Source organism: Aplysia californica, unplaced genomic scaffold (genome assembly GCF_000002075.1).
Source record: "Aplysia californica isolate F4 #8 unplaced genomic scaffold, AplCal3.0 scaffold00462, whole genome shotgun sequence".
NCBI classification, from domain to species: domain Eukaryota; kingdom Metazoa; phylum Mollusca; class Gastropoda; order Aplysiida; family Aplysiidae; genus Aplysia; species Aplysia californica.
The window spans coordinates 523,942-547,828 of NW_004797732.1; the positions used below are offsets into that span (position 1 = coordinate 523,942).

A 23,887-nucleotide genomic window follows, 5' to 3' on the forward strand; every position below is an offset into this window, starting at 1 on the left:
GTGTTATGGCACTGGCTGTGTCAGAGAATCAAGGGAAACAACAAAGACTGTCGAAACAGATTTTTTTTCGGCCATTGTCCTAGATCAGATAGATGAGATCTATACATGTATCTATTGACTTGAATTTGAGCTTGATCGGTAATGAGCATACCTGTACCAAGACAGTTTAATTGCGCTGGTCAGTGTGAGCAGTCTTTAGTTTAATCTGTACCAATCGATCGGTGCCATTTCAAATTTTTCAAAACCAACACTTTGACAAAATAAGTATATAACTGATTACTGTTGCGAAATATATAATAATAATATATACTTTTCTTTGTCCAAGAAGGGCACTTTAGTTTACAATGGCACACATACATACATACATACATAAATATAAAGGCAGGTGCTAGTCGCCCGATCTCGGGTGACTGGCTAGCGTTTTGCTACTCGACTCGACCACCTGACGCTAGTGGCCCGCAGGGATTTCTGCGACCTCGTGTGGCTAGCATTTTTCTGCCCACCCGGAGCCGGTCACCTAGATCTAGTCTTAGTCTTAGGTAACGTGAAAACAGCCTCGCGGCCTTCCGAGCGACATGAAGCTATTGAGAGCATCAGCACACCTCTGTGATTGGCCCCAAATAGATCACAGATGATGATTTTCCATCATCTATTTTTGTTGTCTTCCGAGGTTTCCCTCGCGAGTTGACCAGATCCCCTAGATCTATCACTATCACCCTTTATATTTTAATTATCATTCATCGGAACAATAGAATAAGGATTGTTTAACTACTTACCAAGATGTTTCAACTGCCCTATCTCACGTCCAAACGAGACTTGGGCGCTAGATCTACCTCGTCTTACTCTTAGCGTGTGACGGCCCGTGATACGAGTGTAAAATTGTAAACAAACGTTCCAGCACTGATTTAAAAGCGAGAAATATTGTCTGCGGGCAGAGAGAGGAAGAGAGAGAGAAAGGGGGGGTCTTTTGGTTATTAGAATTACTGATTCCTGTTGTTTCCTCTCTGTTTCCGTTCACAAGCTGACCCGGTGCAATACAGTCATTATATTATGTTATTATATTATAATTATAATAAAGTCAATTAGGTCAGATCATTGCTATCTGAGTCAAACTGACAAGACTATTAGATCTATATGAGCCTTTCCTAAAAGTTCATCTTTCTGAGGTACTGTTCTCTTAGTAGATGTACTCGGGGAGAAAAAGAATAATCCAATCATATATGGTGTCGATAGATCCAGTGAATGTCACTGATGAACTGGGAGAAAAGTTAGGTAGATGGGGAAAGTCGTAAAAAAAATAAAAAATTTTTCAATAATATAATTCAGTTACCACCATGTTGACCGATCCGACTCTTGACATGGAGGAAAAGGAGTGACTGAATCTTGCGTGATTGATGACGCGTTTTAACGGAGCATGCGCAGAAATCCCCACGGGCCAGAACACGGAACACGCGCAGAAATCCCAAAAGGCCAGAAGCCACAGGCTAATCAACCGAATTTGTTCAAGTAGCAAAAAAATAGCCACCCCAGATCGGGCGACTAGCCACTCCGAATTATAAATACGTACATACATAAATATATGCATAAATACACAATATTACACAAAAACAGAACAGTTTACAACCATGCCACTGTGCAGCGCCCTGTATTTTGAGCTAGGGTTGTCGTGTCTTGCTCAAGGACACACTCCAGTGATCACCCATCTGATCCACGTGTCACACTTCCTTGCCATTACTTGAGTCTAAACTCACTACTCACTTTGCCACTAGAGCCCCCTAATATATCGCAACAGTAATCAACAACGTGATGACAAAACAATGCAGCCCTACCCCGCCTCTCCCACCAAGGGAACAGTCCTTTGCAAAGTCAAAGAGGGGCGGGGTGGCCGATCATGTGATGCACAACCTCTCCTCTCACCCGCTCCACACAGCCTAGCCAAGCCTATGACCTAAGCATGCGCAGAGGGCACGTGTGTTGAGTAACACGCTAAAAATAGCACAGCTAGCTTCTTCTGAGGAGGGGGTTGGTATTTTACCACCGTTTTTGTTATTATAGTCATTATATTGTCTCAAGTGCCCCTCAAAAGACAAAAGAAATTGACTTTAGACCTCTATGGCGGCATAATTAGTTTGACTATTCCGTGTGTGTGTTCGAGCTTCGCATGATTTTCTTATAAAGATAAAGAAGAAACACGGATGCGTAATTTCGAGTAATCTGTGTTCGACCTATCCAGGTTATACTGTACATGGTAACAGCCCATTAAAATTAAAGAGACTAGTAGCCTTGATGAGTACTGCAAAAAACCCTTAAAACTGAAAAGTTTAAGCATGGGATAGGTAATATACCTGTACGGTACTTTGTTTCAAGAGCCATAATTTTAAAAGGCCTACTTATGCCTGTGATCCTGTCCATGCAATAGGCTAAAAATAAAAACAACTTGAACATATAAAGCCTGATATAATTATATCATGAGTATTCAACTCCATTGCTAGGATTATAAAAGACAAGCCTGCAATGTAAATTGCTGCACTAAAACTAAAAATGATAGATTTGTATACAAAAGAGACTTGTAATTCATGTAATAAATATTGCTGACAAAGGTGCTGAATGAACCTTCAAAATAGGAGTAAACAGAGCATAAGGCATAAGGGGGGGGGGGGGGGGGAACCCTCCTGTTATTTGACTTATTTTTAAAATCTAGCATTACCATTATACTGTACACCATTATCTGAGTGAGGATAATTTGGACTGATAAATAGACCTAACACTAATACTTATAATAATTAGTAATACAAATATAATAATGCAATGACACACACACATTAGTAATACAAATCACACTATGTACTTTATCCAAATAACTTTCAGTCAAATAAAATGTATCTAAGTCTAAGTCACATAAGTGCAATTCATGTAAAACATTGACTTCAAAGTTGTGCTTTGAAAAAAAAAGGACATTTACTGCATAATTCATGTAAAAGCAAATTATCTTCAAAACCCTGTTTTTCTGATAAAAGAGACAAATTAATTGACTAGTAGTAGTAATAATGGTTCTTGCTTTATTGGCCTTGATGTACAGAGCCTGGCCTGGATCCTCTGCAGATCTGGCACAGGGGGACAATGCTTAGCAATGGACTAGTAGTGGATAAGATTACCCAATAGTAGGTTGCTGCAGAGTGAACATTTTCTCTTCTAATACATATATATATATATATATATATATATATATATATATATATACTAAACTAAAATACATTAAAGGAGCAAGTACTGTGTAGCAGTAGAAATGCTAGTATCGAAAAACAAGAAAAAGCTAAACTAAAATAGGAACAAAGTGCCATAAACTCATAAAGGTAGGCCTATACTATTTATACCTCACATGTTAAAAATCTAAGCGAAGGTAAGAAAGAATCCTCCAATAATACAAGCGCTATATCCACATGCCTGTAAACTGACAAAGGCAATCCCTGAAATGATCTTTTGGTTCACGTTCGACTTTAGACTTTAGTGAGCCAGACACCCGCAGGAATTCATGGGCTGCTCAGGAGATAGATAGCCTCAACACTCTTGAAAACATGAAACTAAGTCACCGTTATCAACTTTCAAAACAACACACACGTAAAGGCCTTGTTCCATGGTACGTATTTTGCAGCCGTAGTACTATTACGTACCTAAATTTCGAGTAAAGTGCGTACGAGAATAGATCCCTCACTATTTCTCGCAACCGGTTCGATGGGATATGTTATTTATTGTAATACATACGTAGTAAACACATAACGTGTACATATATGTTCTTTTTAAAACACAGGTCACAATGCGAATTCTGGCGAGAAGACATACGTTAATGTAGTTTGGCACGAGCGCTCTCACCCGCCCCTCCCACCATGTAGCCTACCAGCAGTGACCCTTGTGATAAGACTGGCTAACACACAAAACATCAATTTTTTGTTTGTTTATTTGACGAATTGAAGCATCCATTTTTAATGCTCAGTGATAAACTGGTCTGAATTTTGACTAGAAATGCTCCTGAAGCCATACAAGTCACCCGCCACAAAGTTGTTGTTTGGTGAATCCAAATAAGTTTTTTACTTCTCTAGTAAAATTTACTCTGCTGGGGTAAACCCGCCTTACCACAACGACATTTATATTCTATTCATTCATTGTATACGAAAGAGCTGTTAAAGCAAACACATCCAAAAACCTCTGAGTCTATACATGTTAACACATTGCACCCTAACTCGCCCGGGAATTCCCTTACGCGCTCCACCCTGACCTGCCCGGAATCGCCCGCGCCGACCCAGTGTCTTTAGAAACGAAGTCTCGCCTTGACGAGACTCTGGGGCCGAGATTTTGATTTGCATAGTTATAGCAAAAAGTTTCTTCTTTCGTTTGATACCGAAATGAAATTTTTCGGGCCAGTAGTTTTAGTATTAGAGCTGATCGAAGTGCGATCGCGTTACCGACACTTCGAAAGTGTCCCGACTTGTTGAAAAGCGACACAATTGAGTTAGAAAACGGAAATAACTATGGATTTGAGCAAAAACAAGCATGTGACAAATCAGATGGCTCAGATTTTGATGAAAACGTTGTAGCAAGAGTTTGGGGCGATTCAGATTGATCAGAGGTAGAAAATCTAGAATTTAGATCTAGGGCCGGACCGCGAGGCTGAGAGTGAGTGACGGGTCGGACACTCCGATTGAACTAAAGTTAGAACATTTCCAACAATTTGCGCATTCATAAAGTAATATTTTTCTGAAACTACATTCAGTTTTCTTTTTAACTTTTATTTTTTCGGGACTTTTGGTATTTGTTTAATATTTTTAAAATGTGTTTTTTAAACGCTTGTACTCACGGGAGGTGGGTTCTTTCCCCTTGCTTAGGACCTAACAATGGACTTCCCGTCCAGGCCCTTAGGGTGTAATGTGTTAGGTTATTTTTTGACAAAAATTTTAAAACAAAACCAAAACAATCTCAGGAGCAAGCAACAAAACATGACTTGTCTAAACAATACATCAACAGCAAGAAATAATATTACAATTCTTAACAAAGTGGGTACATGCGATCTGTTCGATTGTAAAATTTGCATCCCTTCTGAGTTTCTCAAACATGAATTTCAACACAGGCCTACACAGCGCAAAGAAATCAATTAACAGTTTATACAGTTTACACAGTTGTAGGCTTCACATAAAACAAAAGGTAGTCGTAATCTTTTTATTTAATGCTAAAGTTGGACACGGCTATGTCGTAGATTATATCTGCACTGGGGCGATCTCTCCTCTAACAATGACCTCCCACTGAGGCAATGTTTCCTTCTCGTTTTACCTGAATGTCTCTTTTGAAAAGCACTCTGTCCATGAAGGAAAGCAGGAAATTTTCTCTCCAACAACGTCTCACTCGGCCTGAGTGACCCTTGCAACCTTTGAGGATATGGCACGTAACCATTATACAGGCAGCAGTCATCTCTTCCATAGCTCAAAGAACGGCTTACACAAATTTTTGAAGGAGCAAGCCCTTTTTTTCTTGTGCTTGAAAACTCATTACATAAACAGTTTTCACATCCAGAAGAGTCAATACATTTCAAATGGGAACGTGATAGAGGTAACGACACCACTGGACTTTGTGCATTTGTGGGCCTGAAAAAAAAAAAAATTAAAAGAATAAAGATGAAAGGTTCATGATTTAATTGTCAAATAATTTTCTAACCTAATCGACACCCATCACTGCACAGCATGGAGGTTTAAGTTTATTGAAAGAAAAGCATAACCAAGCAAGGTTACTAAGATGGTCCAGGAGATGTTCAATTGCAGTTGCAGTACAAAAAAACTGACTTAACCCTAGAAGCGCTCAGCGTTTCACCGGAAGTAACCCGCCAAAAATGCCTCGCCGCCACGGCGATCAGTTGTAAACATGGGGGTTTGGCGGGGGGGAAACAGCTGAGATACCCGAAATGTATACCTGCTACTGAAAAATGACCATTTACGGCTCAACGGATGATAAAAAGCATAAAAGCATATATTTTCTTTAAGCTGATAGAATGAGCCATTCAAAGATGATCAGCGATTAAATAAATACAAACAAAGCCGAGAACGCGATAGACTCAACAATTAGTACATCAGCAGGGCGAAACAAGTGATAACACATAGCGTGTAGTCGCTCAGCAGGACCGCGTCACTTTATCGATCGATATCTCGGCCAAGAGACGCTCTACGAGGTCAAGATAACTTGCAAAGTCATTGGTCACTATTTATAACTTTGGCCTGTAATTGACTACGTCATTTTCCATATAAGGAACACTGGATTTTTCCATTGAAAAGGGTCAGCGTCTATGCCCTTTATATAGGGCCTGCGCGCTTCCCGGTCGAAGTAGGTCAGCCTTATATATAGGGCCTGCGCGCTTCCCGGGTAGCCCGGCTCACGCCCTTTATATAGGGCCTGCGCGCTTCCAGGGTTAAGATGAATGTCAATATCACAAAGGCTCTCTGCTGTGCACTGCAAGTCAAGCTCATATACAGCTTTGATACTCAAACAAAAAAGATAATTTCAGGAAAATTCAGTAACTACTGAAATATATAAAAAAGCTCTGACTAGTCAAAAGCTCTTCTTATTATATATATATACAAAATTTCTTCCCTCATGTCCTGAACTGATGATCACTGTAAACAAAGAATTCAAATAATGTTCCATAATGAAAGCTCAGATCACACAGGATCCTGTGATGCTGAGAGCAAGTAATGAGTTCCTTACCAAACTATCTCACCACACTTTAATGAAACGTGCACCTAGGATGGAACCCCCCTCCCCCCCCCCCCAAAAAAAAAGAATGGATTAAACGTGTTTAATTAACAAGGAGACGGCATGGCTCCAAATCCAAATTCGAATAGCCTACTACCCAGAGCACACAGCTAATCGAATTCATTTGATCTGGGTCTGCCAGATAGTCCCGGCACTATACGTTTCAATTGGCAACCTTCAAAAACAAACGTGTTTGTCACTGTCGAATTTAGTTGAATCAGCCGCATTGTGCCAAAATTGTAACTTTTGCCCTATCAATCAAGAAAAATGTAGCTGGCTCCGACTCCATTTTAAATGAATTCGACTGGCAGTGTGCACAAGGTATAAAATATAGATAATCATGTCCTTTTTTCGTTTGTTTTGATACAGGTTTTACGGCGCTCACAACTGCATAAGGTCATGTGAGCGCCAGAAGATTAGAGGTGTTACAACAGAGTAACAAACATAAAAAAGAAGGAGGGGAGATAAGGACAATAGATGTTTGATAGGAAAGAAGAAGCAAACCACACCAGAGCACCCGCCAACCACCCACTAATAATCATGTCCTCCAAACTATAACTATAAGGAAGTATTAACAAAACTAGATAGTCTCAGACTTTCAATTGACCTTTTGGGTAAATAAATAATTACTCTTCCTTTCCCTTGCTTTGGCATTGAATAAAGCTCATGCACAATCCATCCATCTATCCTTTTATCAATATCAGTTACTTTCCATGAAGATATTGATTTGTTCTATTTTTCAACCATTATACCATCAGCTACCTCTGTTGATTTTCTCCAATACTTTATTTTTCAATATATCAAAGTTTACTCAAATTACGGATGTGTCCAACACTTTTGTCAACCCCTGACGTGTTCGGGGTATCCGTGCTCAACTATACAGATAAAAAGTAGCAATTTGACAAAGCTGATTGAACAACTGAAGAGCGCATAAACAACAGAAGAATATTCCACTTACATATCTCTAAACACTTGTCGATGCTTTGTTGGGGCTGCCTTATCAACACTTTGACAATAGCCTCTACCCTGAGACTGGTACAATCTGTTTGAATTCCTCCTTGGCCTTTGACGAAGGCGACACTGAAAAAATAATAATGGATGGATATATATGAGTATTAACACTGCATAAAACACACGAAAAAACATCGACATACTCACGGCTGCTCACTCACCAGCATATGTTCGTAATAAACTAAGAAAAAATTAGTAATCTGGCTTAATACGAGTTCAGAAAAAAGGGGGGAGGGGGCGGGACTTACTTCTTGAAAAAAAAATGAAGGAAAACTTTGGAAGTACAGAAAATATTATAAATAGGCCTTTGATCCTGATTGTGCATCACAACACACCATCGTGACCATGCCACGCACCCACCGAAGCTAATTGTTCCAAGTTTCACACAATGGTTCTTTTTTCTCCCTAGGTTGTCACCCACATCACAAAAGGGCAAACATTTTCTAACACTTTGTCAACCTAATGTTTGCCTTACTCCTGGCTATTTCAAATACAAGGGTGTGGCCTTGTGATTCCATACCTCGGGAAAACTAGTGGATGGTATTTTAGTAGTGATCAATAAATTGCCTGTACATGTACATACGTCTGTTTCATGGCTTGGTTTCTCTAAGAAGCAGGAAAGCAGCTTCTTCAAAAAACCCTAGTATAAAAGAAGAATACTAAAATTACATTAAAAATTCACAGCTTATTTAAGATGACTTATTATAAAAATATGTAAAGGAACACTGAAACAATGTTGCCCATTTCTAGGCAGGCTGCTTGCAACCTACATAAGTCAATCCAGATAGGTAAAAAACATCCTAGTTTTAAAAAAACGATACACCCAGAATTTCTTTCTTGCATGGGAAATAAACTTCATATCTTTTGTACGCAAGGCAATGAGCAAAACTATAACACAAAAGACACTAGGATGAAATAACAAGAATTGAGATGACACACAATGTAAAAGCAAAAAAAACAAGCCCACTGTTCTAAATTAACTAGCAATGCCAATGAAAATTAAAATTTTCACTTTTGCCCCCCTTTTTTTGGTACCTAAGAAAGAATTTTCAATTCTAATAATTATGCTTCTTGAATTTTGAGAATCGGTTCATAAATAAAAAAAGTTATGGGGTTGTAAAGGTCGGCAAAATATGGATGACACACATATAGGAAAATACTCCTAAAAAGTGGACCACGCAGTAGCAGATTCTGTAAGAAAATCGACGATATCTCAGTAACTAATCCGAGTGTTCGAGAGAAACTTGGCTACCCGATGTGTTTTTGAGTGTAGAAATCATTTCTGCAGTCAGATTTACTACCAATTTCGTAGTTATTTTGTTATAATTAAAATTGTGGTGTACATATTACGATTTTGCGAAAAAGGGGTGTCGGGATGAGTCCATTTTATTTATAGCATCGTATCACAACATGGGATCTTTAAGAATATATGTCGGCAGCGTGACTAAATAATTGCAAAGCTTTTTATGATGACTTTAGACCATGCCAACCGTAAAAGATAAGTTAATTCAATCTAGCATGCCGTACAATTAAAAATTCTTTTCCCCCGTTGAGACGCGAACACCCCGAGACGAGATAACCTCGCCTCGGAATACCCCCATTGTGATGTTACAGGGGAATAGAGAGAAAAACAACCGGATGCGCGCGCCCGCCATTGCCCTATTTCAAGTGACCAATGAACGGGCCCGGAATAGTCATGCGGGGATTTGTAAGTCACATACATTTGCCACGAGAGTGAGGGGAAAATGGCCGGTCTCCGTGCGAAGCCACTTTGGATAGGGGGGTAGTCGTAGATTTACGATCGGGTCTAAACAACTACTTGACACAGAACTCTCAAATTTGAGCACACTATAGAGGATAGATAGATCTATTACCATCTGGGCGTTGAAATTCAAACTCCTTATAGTTTTCGGTGTACACGATACGAAAGTGTTCCCGACACCAAAAGTATAGGTTAATTTATGTGTACGAACTTCAACGTCCACATATCATTAGTTTGCCCTATTTTCTGATTGGTTGCCGAGTTTCATTCGGATTGGTTCTGAAATAGAGCAGACCGAGGTTGACAAAGTTAGTCACCTACGCTTCGGCCGGGTCCGCAAAATCGCCCGTAAACGGGGACCAAATTTTCGCCTCGCTCGAAAGCCCGATTGGCATTGCTAAATTAACAAATAATACAAGATATCACCCATCTTACCTTTACGGGAGTAACTCTTAGTTGATTTTCTTTCGGTATGTCATCACTGGCACAGCCTGTGTGGAAAATACATATAGAATACACTAACCATAAAGAATAACCATACCCATAATAGTTTCATGACTCCTCAAGGCTCTCCATATCGTCGCCTCAGAACTATTTTGTCCAAAGTATACTTAAATAAAGAGGGCACTTTGGACAAAACTGTTCTCAGGCGAAGATATATTTACAACTAAACCGACCTTGTGCAAAAAAGTTTTCAATACAATACGGACAAAAAAAACCAACCCCAGTGCTACCTGACATAATCATTTAGACGGTCATCATTTCTACATAAACATATGTACCATCACAAAGGCAGATTCATTTCTATCGTCCTTACATGAAGAAGGTAGAAACTTATATTTGAAGAAATGGGTTAGCCTCACATTGTTACCATCAGTAGACTGCTGTTAGCCATGTTTAAGCACTCAATCTATAAGTATAAATCATCAATTGTTCCTAGAACAAAAGCAGTGTTTAAAATTATATAAAATGCAAGCATTCAGTATGCAGTATGTTCTTTTTCTTTAAAAAACGAGCACAAAATCTTTCCAGAGGTTGGGGGTTGAGGCTGTCCGTGCATGAACACAACTTTATTTTCCCGCGCATCTCAAAAATGAAAACTCACCCAGTTCAAAAGCACATTGCAGGTAGTCAGCCTCATCTATTCTGACTCTCAAGCTGATCTTCTTGGCACCACAGGCTCTGAGCAAGGACTTTGTGATAAATCCTTCTTGGAAGGTACTTAACAATAGGCCAGACTTGTACTCTTCCCATAGACTGTGACACGCCAGCAACGACTTGCAGAGTATTGTGAAACGAATGCTGCCTGTTGATAGGTTTGTCAATTCTCCATGCTTGCATAATAATTTCAGAGTGTTCATGATTTCCAAGGAGTCCTTGAGGAGGGAAAAAGTAACATTGATGGATTAAAATACAATAATTTTGTCTAATTAGCCTAGTGCAACTAACATCAGTAAAACTATGGAACTCTTCAGCGGCACGTGTAACCAAAATACCTTATCGATTAGTGAGTAGAACTATACCCAAATAATAAAACCATAACTTCTGATTTAGGAAACAGTTACATCTCTAAATTAACCACTGCAGAGGAAAACAAAACAGCAGAATGCAGCAACATCATGTGTCTGCAATCTACAAGGAATTGAAAACCATACTAAATTAAGATTTTAATGAAGGCTGGAGACAAAAACAATCAAAGAAAAACTACAATTATGCATGTGATCAATAACCTCGATCTATTCAGCCAGACAAAAATTTTCTGCTAGCCACCCCGTTTTCATAAAGCACCTCTAAAAGAATGGGACTTGAAAAGATTCAGGAGTATCACGCAATTAAGACATACCATCTCCATTAGCTGTGTTGAAAAATCTGAAAAACCCCCACTACAGTACTCAGTACAAAAAAGCGCAATTGTGATGAGCCAAGCATGCATGAACAATGCCGCTCACCACCTAAACCAGACTGCGTGCTTAGCCATGGCCATTAATTTAAGTGTCTATCAAGTTTACACAAAGTGCTCCTACTTCTTCATCAATTCTGAAATTAACAAAGCATTCAATGAAACCCCTAAAATTAAGCTGTGATGCAATTGTAAAAAAAAAAAAAGAATAAAAATCCAATGTTTTGTAAAAATGGAAACTTCCAATAAATCAGACAGATCTTCATTTCTCAAATTATAGGCCTACTATCCTTTTGAAAGGTCAGAATTCCTGTAAATACGTTTTAAGTCTGCACAATTACAATACTAACCCGAATTATATCATTGGTCTGTTGAAGTTCTTTACGAAATTGTTCATGAGCAGAAGCACTTGTATCTCTTCGTCTTATATTTGCAAAAGCACCTGGAAAGAAAAAAGCATTCAAACCCCTTGTAAATGAAACAATTAAAATGGCAAAGAAACAAGAAAAGAATGAACAAAGACTATCAATCTAAGAAGGAACACTTCAGACAAAAACTGTCGATAAGAGATTCAAATAATATTCTAAAAGTGAAATAAGAATCAGAGCACCACCAGTGTGGACACAGGAAGAGACTACTGAATACCATTGGTGGAAACACAATGCTTGAACTCCAAAACAACTATGAAATCAGCTCATTTCTAAGAAGCCGGAAAATCCTTAATAGAGCAGCTCATCTACAGGAACAGACCTGCACACATACTATTGTACAGCGCATAGAGCTTGCTGTTGAGCGGGAATTTGCGCTATATAATTGCCATCTTTTACCTATTATTATTGTATGACACTGAGCAAAAGGATGAAGTCTCACAAGTCACTGGAGCAACATCAACATAGTACAGTCATACAAGCAAAGCAATTAAGCTGATTCAATTGATGAGTGTAAATCTATGAATTCAAGGCATTTCTTCAGATTGTTCTGCACCAGTTGTAATTTAAATGCAGATAAGATAACAATAACAGATCTACATATCATTCATGCTTTTTTCAGACAATGAGACAATTGCATACACAACACCATGACTATGAGACCTGCCAGAAGTGAACATGTCATTCAAAAAGTTGTGAGAGTCAGAATACCAACTTTTAGCTATTTTCAGTGTTTCACTTACAATAAAAATACATTTGATAAACAAAACTAATACACAACATGAGAATTCTCTATACAAATGCACAGCATCAGGCACAGCACAGACCATGCATAAGCATTCTTTTTTTTCCCCCAAGAAGACTGATCTACTTGTATTGGACACTGGTGGTAGAGTGACAGTACAATTTTTAGGACGGCCATGTCTGAAATTCAGTTGCACAAATGATCTCGGCACAAAAATGAATCTTCCGGCACAAAAATTAATCTTGTAAGTATGACTATACGACAATCATGACAGGAGAACAGAAGAAACTGGAACAAGCCTAAATGCTTATTATATAATTGAAAAAAAAACAAAAAAAACAACAAACAAACCTCTGGCCATTTGTAAAATCTGTTCCTCTACCTCATGGCATGTGCAGGTGTACTTCTTTTTGCTTGACGGGGTCACTTCTTGACAGTCCACGTTTACATTTACTTCACCTGAAGGAAACAAAATGACACAATAAACATAAAACTGCGGAAAATTGCTAAAACCTGATCAGGTTTGACTAGTTCCCAAAATATTTTGAAATGAGTGTTTGTCATGCACCATCTCAAGATGAGATTCAGTCAAGGATAAAATAGACACTAACATGATCTCGTTATCATTGGAAATCTCTAAATAATTTTGATATGGAGACACGACTTGTATTAATTTTTGGCCTCTAATCATGACTGTGATCTTCCATATATTCATGAATAAACTGATTTAGAGATATTTCCGATGGAAGAAAAGGATCTGAGACAACAGCACCTGAGGCTGACCAATTTCTCTTTAAGAAGTCAGCCTTAACCGTACTTAACACAGGTGTGACTTACAAGAATGCCCCTTTCACCTGAACATGGGAGACCAAAAAGTGCATACCGCCTCATTTTCACCAGTTGCTGAATGTTCACATCTCCACTTTTCTTACATTCCTGTTCCCTGTGACTTTCTTCACTATAACTTAGCTTAACTTGCTACAATTAAGTCCTCATCTAGGTCTAAATCAAGGATATGCCTATCACTTCACTAGAATATTTTTTTTTTTTAAAGTTAGAGACAATGTACCAGAATACTCATCAACTGTGAGTGGGTACAGACCTATCTTGTGACAATTCCCATGGACTGCACCGAGTGACGTAAACCACAGTAAAAGTAAAGAATGGTGAACACCAACAAGACAAATAAAAGATTTTTTTCAGAGCAAAGAACTTAACTTATACACAGGACAATTTATCGTTGTACACAGAGCAATTAATTGAGAAGAAAATAAGGCCACCTCGACCAGTCCAACACTCCAGTCGATCTCGCGTCAGTAAGCTAGTGCATCTTGCGTTACATCATTGCCCACACGTGGGAGAAAACGTGAGTGCACGACTCCGTCGGGGGGAAAGGTGAAGCAACCACCATAGAGGGACAAAGAGAGAGACCTAACCGTCAGACAGAGAAGAGTGTTATCGTAGCTAAGATGCAATGCGAAGAGCCCCATCCTGTAAGCCTACCATCATGCAATAGGCTCCGCTCCCTATGATTCCGGTCTGGCATGCGGCACAAGTCCTGACGACCTGCAGCATGCACTGTATGAGTGCCCGCAGGGGAATGCACATCGAGGCCGGCTAATGGAGAACAACGAGAGACCGGACCTGGATGTACTCTGAAAAAGGCCACGCGAGGTTGCCACCTACCTGTCTTCCAGCGACAGACTGCCGACCTCCTAACGAAGGCCAGCCAGAGGGAGAAAGGAAGGAAGGAAGGAAAAAGAAATAAAATTCCAGGAGGAATGAGAAATATTCAAGCCACAATCTTGATTCGCGTCAAAAACTTTTACATGTCTCTGAAGTCTGCAATTTTCTACGCCACAAGGGCAAAGGCAAAATGAGTAACCAACCAAACATCAATGCCTATGACAATTTAGTTGATTTCCTACCAGTTCTCCTTTTCCTCTTGTTCTTTCCCGGAACAGCAGGATCTATTCTGTTGGCAAGCCAACCTTGGAGAGTGCGACGAAGAGAAGCCACAAATACATGAAATGCCCGATCAGATCGTCGAACTAAGAGATTCAAGAGCTCCTGCAATTAAAACAGTAATGTTCAGAAAAATATATGGTCGTCAAATCTTAATCCTGCTCAAAAAAAAGGGGGGGGGGGATATATCGACAGATTTACAATGTAATGAAACGATGACTTACCTAAAACAAGTTTAGTCACACACTTAAGTAAAAAACGAGGTAAGTCATAAGTCACAGAAAGTAGGTACCAGAAACTAAATTTTCAAAGTAGCAGTATGCCAAATTTATCTGTTCCATTTGAAAGACCTATATCCACTGAGCATTTTGGTACCATTCTTTAACCTCTCAGTCAATTTTTAAGAAAATGGTAGTTGTTTAAAATTTGATCAAATTTGTTAATGTCAGTCACTGGCTGCAACCCCATGTTTGACGGATAATAAAAGAGTACCAAGCGCACTAAACATCTCCATATTAACAGAGTACAATCACTGTAACAAGTATATGGAGCCTAAATTTTTTCAAGACTGTGAGATCATTACAAATCAGTATTTTATCGCCTAAAACACGATGATCTGTTGTTATTTCGATAAAAACACCGAGCGTTGACCCGGCCGGCGCCGCTCCGGCCCCCGCAGCGAGCAAGTCGGCTCTATACTGTAGTGTACCCGGCGTGGGGGGTCACATGCTTTCCGAGACTCGCGGAAGGATTGATGAAAAATAATTCCAAACTGATTACTTTATTCTAATAGGCAATAAACTGATCTTTTAGAATATATATTTTTTAAGATGGTATTTTTCATATTTTGTGTAAAAAGTGATCTTTAAACATTTTGACAGTGTTTTTAAAAGCTTTCTATTTACACGCCAAATGCCAAACAAATACCACGGGAAAGTCCGTTTAAAGCTATACAGTTCTCCCCCAATGAAAAGACGGTATTTAATCATCCCTTGTTCCGCGAAACATTTGAATGCACGCATGTCAATTTTTCAACCGGCCGACCACGCATTCCGACCGCGAGGGGCTTCGCTTTCGTCGGCAATTCTCCAGCTCCTAATAATCGGACATAAAAACAACTGACACCATTGTAATGAGGAAAAGCTGAACTTTTACAAGGTGTACGGCATTTGGTGTTTTATAGCGAAAGAGCAAAGAAACAGCCATCTGAATTACCCCGATACCACGCGTTCGGAAGGCCGCGAGTGCCCGCGAGGCCGTGTTTACGCTACCTACAAAAAGTGCACTTTAATAGAGCTTAAAAACTCAATTCTCAAATAATCATATCAACCAGAGTCTGTGGGGTAACAGTAAGGTTCTTCGTCGTATGCAATAGACAGGACTTCAATTTCTATGCAGGAAAGTCTATTCTTTGTCGTATCTCGATCTCTTTGTACGTTTTATCGTACTTAACCAGGCTGGCCCTGACAGATGAGGCTGGGTAAAAGCAGCCTGCCTTTTAGATGACCAGAATTGTGTTGAAGGGGGCTCAAAACATTTACAATTATAATTAATTGAGTCTAAACAAACAAAAGAATGAGGAGTGTAGTGCGATTCATAGTAACACTTAAACTGAGAGGCATACCTCATTTATAGCTTCCACTGTATTTCTTTCTTTGATGCGGCTTACATCTGCATTTGAGAAGATGTGCTTTGAAATGAGATCATTGAAAATATCATCTGGAGTCATGTTCTCAACAAGAACATCACGATTTGATCGAAGAATTTGTTTATGTCTTTGTGACATCACATCATCACCTGAAATAAACGAGAAGCCAAAATATGGTCACATTATCTATGGGCAGTGTGAAATAAAAACAAAAGAACAATAAATTATTACATTTCAAGTGAAATACAATGGAGAGAGTGAGAGATAAAGAAAGAAAGGAACTTAGAAGCAATGATCAATCAAATGACTCTGACATTAAATTTACTCCGTAAAGAGAAGTGTGTCCCATTTCAGTAAATGCCTATAAAATTCTGTCACAAATGATCAAATAACTGAGCAAGTTCAATTCCCCAAATTCCCCTATTTCTGCCAAAATTAAATAAACATTGTCGTTGTAACAATAACAACAAGTACATCCATTTGACCCTGCTTTATAAGGAGAGAAAAAGTATTTAGTTAGTTCTTCTTTCTTGAAACAAAGACTCATTTATATTTATAGAGAGGGCTTTTCCCCCCTCGTCTGATGATAGTCAGACAAGTAAAATGATAGTGAAAGCTGTGGGCACATTGATGGTTGAATGAATGACAGAAATCAGGTGTTGGGGAATGAAAAAGTTAGTTCTTGCAGCATGCAGCATAAACAGTATGACAGCATATCCCGGAACAGAAAAGCTATTTCTCCTACATGATAGGAAGAGTCAAAGACTTCATCTCAAATATTTAATCAACCTAAACCTTACTTGGTGAACTCTTGCACACCACAAATCATTACTTCAGTAGACTATGAACTCATTACACTGTTACAGTACAGGATTTATGTTATAACACAGACATGGTCAACACTGCGTGATGTATAGAAAGAAAAGAAAGTCAGAGATAAGTACCAAGTAGTTGTAGATATAAAGCAGTAATTAAGCTAGTCCTTACTTGGGGGTACAGGCTGAGACCCCAGCCACCTTTCTGCCATTGGTACTTGATACAGGTAATTTTCAAGCAAATCATCCGTTAAGTAGTCAGCAAAATTGGTGTATCATTTTCCTTTTTATCTGGTTACCCAATCATTGTCAGTCATCCCTTCTTCTATATGTCCTTCCCCCATCCTACACTATCCTCATCCAAACTGATCACTCTGTAGTGGAAACCTCTTCAAGGTAGAATTGTTATCCTGCATCCTAATCCTTGCAATTTCAACTGCTATTATTAAGAAAACGGAAGGTTCAAAGGTAACATACCATCTCCATCATCTGAAGATCTACACGTGTCATCTTGAGGATCATCATAGTTAGAGGCGCCACCTAAAGATGAGTTGAATAAACTCTTCAGTCGAAGCTGTGACTCTTCTAATGTTGAACTCAGCTGAGCAGAATAGTTGTCAGCACTTCTTCGATTTCTATCTCTACTATTGTCATCATCATGGCCTCTTTTTGGAGCTGAAGCTGAAATAAAACCATCCAATAAAAAAAAAACCCACACCTCCTCACAGTTATAGTGTCAAAAAAGTAATTATTCGACTTTTAACTTGGCACATGTAATAAGAATCAGCAGGAAAACACTTCTTTAAAAAGTTAAAATCCCATCTGATATCTTGAGAAGAAGTAGCAGAACATGAATTATAAATGGACCCTCCAAACTTGTGTAGTACATGTTGAGAAAAAGGTCAGCTGAACAAGTCCAATAACAGGAACTAAAAGTAAAAGAATCTCATATCAGTTTCCCTGCCCTCCACTGGACACCCCAAGGACGTCGCAAAAGGGGCAGACCCAAAGTGACCCGGAGACGCACATTAGAGTCTGAAATGAAGTCTTGGAATCATACGGGGGGAACCCTGACCAAGATGGCCCAAAACAGACAGAGCTCGAAATCCTTTGTTGCTGCCCTAAACACCAGATGGCGTAATGGGTAGTAAGTAAGTAAGTATATCAGCTTCCATTTCGAGAAAAAAGAAGCACACGAACACAACAAAAGCAGTGCTTCCAACAGCTGAAGATGAAAAGTAAGGAAAATTCTGCTGGGGGTCTGGGGGGTGCAAAGGCCCCCAGCAGGGTCCAGGGACAGCCCCCTGGTTTGAGTTTCAGGGAGCAAAGCCCCAGAAGAAATTGAAATTTAGTGCTTTTTTAGATGGTTAAAAATGGCATTTGGGAGCCTGTTTAACTCACTTACTACTGGGCCCTTTCACCAGTCACAAGCATTGAAGACTGGTGTTTAGGGGAGTATTTCAATAAATCACCACAACTCTCAGAATTATTTTTTGACACAGTAAAGTAACATTCAAGCTTAATCTAATACAAAAATCTAAAATTGTCTAAGTCTAATACTTTAATTTGTCTCATTTAAAAAAAATTGGCATGAATTTGATTTTCCGAAAAATTTCCAGCCAGAGACGTGACAGGTAGAATGAAATTCACAACAAAAATAAAAGTTCAAAGTGTTCTGTTTTGATTTGTATGCATGTGTGAGTGTTAAGTCAGACCGAAGGGCTAGAACCCAAATGGCCGCTGGATCGGAAAAGTAAAAGTAAAGAAAAGTGAGTGTTAAGTGAAAATAAAAAAGCTGGTCTGTGCCTTGATTCAGACCCATACACTGTATTACATGAGACAGATGTACGGCACGACATTGTGATTCATTGCGCGAACAACAACACCAGTACTAGTGCTAGATCTAGCCCTAGAACTACGACTCAGGCCGTCTTCGGGTACATATCCAGGATCCTAACTACCAGACACATCATATTCTGAGATACAAGAACTAGTAAAACGTACAGAAGTATTGAAAACTGCGAAATTATGTGATTCTTCTTCATGCGACTTCTTCGACCGTTACTATGACGCGACTGTCGGATTACTATCAGCTATATAGAAAAAACAAAGCGCGAGTTCCGGTCTGTTCAACTCCAGTTGGGGTCACTGTCTTTCACCTTCAATAACTTAAAAACTACGGGCCCCAGAGATACGAAACAAAGTCTAAGAGCTCAGGCCTGGCCAAACAAGGATACAAGGCGGGTCACGCGATCCGTGCGTGATTTGTAGAGCGAAAAAAAATTCCAAAGTTGGTCATGCAGGGCTTGTGGGAACCATCGTGAGCGTCGCGGCGGGGATCACGCAACTGTGGTGTGAACCGTCTGAAGTGAGTTAAAGTGAATACTAACAACCCATAACACCTATTTTTTTCATTACGATTAGATCTATTGCTCAAACTCAAAGTAGAGTAATAATAATAACTTGAACGGCTCAAGTAGACCTATCAGTGTGAGAGATGTAAGAACTGGGGGAGAGCAAGATGCAGTGACACTGAAAATCTACCAATCTTGAACAGAAAGCTAAAATACAGTGACAATTTACTATCGTTAACACCCATCCAATGAAATGCAAACACTTTAGTTCAATAACAAGGGTTTCAAGGTATGGCGGATCCTAATTCCACACAAGGCCTGCACCAAAGCACGCTTTGCAGAGAGCTCTATTCAATATATTTAAAAACCTGTTATCAAGTTGCCTTCAGCACCCCCGAGTGCATCTTTAAAAAAAATCAATAATTCCCCCCATTCCAGAGTCATATTTCACAACGCTCCGACTTTGAGTGAACTTTGGCCACCTGAACAAGCGCCGGTACTCACACTCACACGATGCTGTAACATGTGATGTGGACATGCGCAGGTTCACTGACCAGTCATGATGTGGAGCCCGACAAGCTGAAAATCGGACGACACTTGTATTTTCTTTTCTTTTACAAGTGACAACAAAGTGACAATGATTTATTTTCACGGCGACACAGCGTTTATAATGCACGACCTGCATGTCACAAATAATGCGATATCACAGTATCATCTGCAAATTTCTGGGTAGTAACGAAAGCAGACCTTGATTTTCCCGATTGAGCCTCAGTGTCACAAACACTACCGCCTGTCGCTATAGCCACCTGTTCGCGTGAAGCATACTCTCAGACCGGGAAAAGCCGAATGAACATCACAATCGCAACCCGCAAAAATGAATTTACTAACCTATCCGATTTGGTTTTCAAATATTCTAGAACTTTATGTTCCGATATTTTCCCGGGTCTTTCCCAGGGCAGTTCACAGATTTCCTCATACTCACGGGTCTTGCAGGTTCCTATAACACGAACCTACTGCCGACAGAATTACCGTAAATATCTGTAACTTTTACAAGATGATACGATGGCGAGTACGGATCCTTTGCCCCGGAATTTCGGTAGCCCTACGCTATCGCACTTTTTACGGGCGGAGTTGATAATAATGGGGGAGCAAGTACGGAACTGTCAGAAAGTATGGATTTCCATAAAAATACGGAAGTCTGGAAGCACTGAAAAGTCACAAAGTACAAGAAAGCTAAAGACAATTTATAAACTGGAAAAATAGTGACACCCTCCGATACAACAGGCGCGCCGGTGTCTTGAGTATCTTGATTTACGGCATTGATGAGTCCAAATGGAAGTGATGCAATTATCATATGGCAAGTTGCAATCTCTGAATATAAATAAGACAAATTTATATTAAAGAAAGAAACCCATATCAGAGAATTTAGTACCGTAATTATAAACATTACTATAGTGTAGACAAGAATCAGTTGAAGACAATAATGTGAACAGCGAGAGCGAAGTGTTATGCTATCCAGAGAATGTTTAAGTTTGTAATTTGCGCATGCTGCTGCTGATATAAAATAGATGAGGAGGAGGTTTTGAGATTACTTGCACTAAGTGAGTTTGAAATAAGTGCAGCCCATGTACTTGCATATATATATAATCACAAACCCCTGTGTAATGGCATTAGCCCCCCTCCCCCCGATATTACTTAATACGGCACCTAAAGAACATCACACACGTACCTGAATCCCGTGGTGAAGAGGCATCATCTCTTTGAAGCGCTGATCTTCTCTCACGTTCTTCCCGCTCCTTTCTGCGTTGCAAGTCATTCTGCAATCAGGCAGAGGCATTGACATGAGATATAATAGTTAGCAGGGTTCCCACTCATCCAGAAGAAATATTTCCTTTTTTTTATTTTCCAGGTTTTCTCCTAACCATTTTCAATCATATTCAATGTGATCTGGCTTTTGTAAAAATCACAGAGGAGGGAAGAACAAATGAAGAGAAATAATAAGTTTTAACAGAATAAGGGTGAAATTGAACTAGAAAAACACTTACTAGCATTACCAATTAACAGCATCATTTTATAGGTACATGTTTTTCAATCAACAAGAAGACGACAGAAAAACTTCTCTCATAAGTGGTGTGACATTTGCTGAGATAAATCATACTAACCAATATATTAATATTACAAAAAGGCCTAAGCCATGAAGAAATAATTATCAGTGGTAGGTACATTTTTATCACCAAGATTACAAATTCAAACTTTATTTTATTCATTCTCTCAACCGCTTAGGACGTCATCCACAACGCAACAGCCCAGGAATTTTTTCACACATTGTCAAACTAATGTTTGCCTTACTCTTGGCTTTGCTTTGGTGCACTTTCTAAGGGTAAAGAGGTACTGACAAAACAACATGGGCTCTGTGCACAGAGAGTCTTAAATTGAGACAGCAGCATGTAATGTAGATATCAGGGTCTGATTTGATTGCTTGTTCTCTTCCTTTTACGATGGGCAGGAGGGGATAGGCATGGGTTGGGGTATCCGAATAGCATAGCACACATGAATTTTAAAAAATCAGAATCAGGGGTATCAAGATCATATTTTTGTAAAATTTAAACCAAAAAAAAATAATAACAAAAAGAATCAGCGCTGTTCTCAGGTTCACCCCTTCTACAACTTAACTTAAAAGTAGGAAAGTACACGTAGGGAAAACCCGCAAAGGACTCAGTGGTGCCCTGTTTAGTTTTAGGCAGCCAATCACAAACTGCTTAGCGATCAAGCGCCTTTCCTCGTCTGCTGGCAGGCTAGCTTGTTCAGGTTGTACCCCAGTTTCCGCCTCTAGTATTTTATTGCTGGATGGGTGGTAATTTTAAGTTGGTATGTAAAACGTACTCTACCAAGGATCTGAAATTTTACAGCAATAAAGGAGACATGTGGGGTGCTTGTCTGGTCAACGACCAATCCACAGCTCTTCTTAGTTTCTGAACTACAGAAGAAAAATTGCACGAACACGGCAATTTCTCCACCTCTAGTAATCTGTCCGCATTGGTCGCTGGCATAATAAGTTTTGCCTTTCCTCTGGCTGGTTGCCAAGTTTCATTTATTTTTGTCCATGGGTTTTTTCAGTAACTATACTTAGAAGAGAGTCACCTCTGATTCCAAACGACCCATTATATTACCCCTCGCACAGAGCCTGATTTCTGGCCCAATGCGCAGCGGATGATTGGCATTGCTATATAAACTTAAGTCAAACCTTTTCCCTCTCCAACCGCCTGATTTTTTCTTCAAGATCCTCTAGTTCTCCATGACTGCTGCGGCTTGATCCCTCTGCCATCATAGCACAGGGGCGATCACCTTCCTACAAAGTAGCACTGAAGAAGCATACATAGGTTTGTTATAATACAATCATGAAAAATAATTGAGGAAAAAAAGCAAATGCAGCTGCAAGCGCCATAAAAACCTCTACTAGATTCTATAAAAATTTTCTTTAAAAAGCAAAAACAAGTAAAAATATTGACATTGCCCCAGGATCTTTTTACCTCCCCAGTTGACCGTTGTACAAAAATAACTAGAGTGAAAGAATTATTTACGACTATGAGAGACTTGTGAAAATAGTGAAATGAACATTGAACATGATGTAAAAAAAAAAAGTGTGTGTATGTGATGGGGTTTTTTTTAATGTGATGTGGGCCAATGGCCTTAGGCCTACTGAATAAAACATGAATGGACCTCCTAGTCTACTAGATCTACTTCAGACTTCAGTTGCAAGACCAAACTCAGGTCCAAAACAGACACAGACCAGACAATTCAACTTCACAAGGTTTAATCCCAAATAAAAAATGAGAAGTACCTTGTGCTTGTAGAGTTAGCAGACTAGATCTAGAAATCTAGATCTAGATTCTAGATCTAGATTCTAGATTTATATCTAGATCTAGAATCTAGTCTAGATTTTTAAAAAAAATTTGAATTTCTGTGCGACTCAGCCATTACAAAACCAGTATGAGTAACGGGAGGACTTCCGTAACAAGCGACCACCCCAAAAAACACATGAATGAAGAAGAGAATCTTAACCCCACCCCAAACCTAAACCCTACCCTTACCCGACCCCTACCCCAAACCCTACTCCTATCCTCTTACTCTTACGGTAGGCTACCCCTCTCTACTCTGTCTCATCGTGGTCACTCGTTACAGTAGTCCTCCCCCATGGCAGTAGCATTCATCTTTTTACTTATACCATTCCAGGGAGGACTTCCGTAACGAGCGACCACTATGAGACAGGAAAGTGGCTATTCTCACCCGCTCGGAAGTTCTCGCAAGATCTACTCCTCCCCTCTTCTCTCTGTCTCTTTCAGAATACTGTCTATCGGTGAGGACGATCAAATTGACCAAAACACAAGTTAAAAAATGATGTTAAAACACAAAAGTAAATTAATTTGGTTGTCTACAAAGATGCTGCGGCTATTGAACTTTTCGAAT

The 23,887-nt window shown here is 39.4% G+C and overlaps 1 protein-coding gene across 1 annotated transcript; it reads right to left on the reverse strand.

The window, feature by feature from the left end:
• Positions 1-4,858: 4,858 nt before the first annotated feature.
• Positions 4,859-22,972, reverse strand: LOC101861459. Its single transcript, XM_005105292.3, has 11 exons — positions 22,665-22,972; positions 21,150-21,237; positions 17,544-17,747; positions 16,228-16,400; positions 14,567-14,708; positions 12,990-13,097; positions 11,816-11,907; positions 10,671-10,941; positions 10,001-10,056; positions 7,751-7,872; positions 4,859-5,633 (listed from the first exon to the last, which is right to left on the reverse strand). The coding sequence occupies exons 1-11, from the start codon at positions 22,746-22,748 to the stop codon at positions 5,222-5,224; spliced, it is 1,752 nt and encodes a 583-aa protein (XP_005105349.3). The 5' UTR covers positions 22,749-22,972; the 3' UTR covers positions 4,859-5,221.
• Between the last annotated feature and the right edge of the window lie 915 nt (positions 22,973-23,887).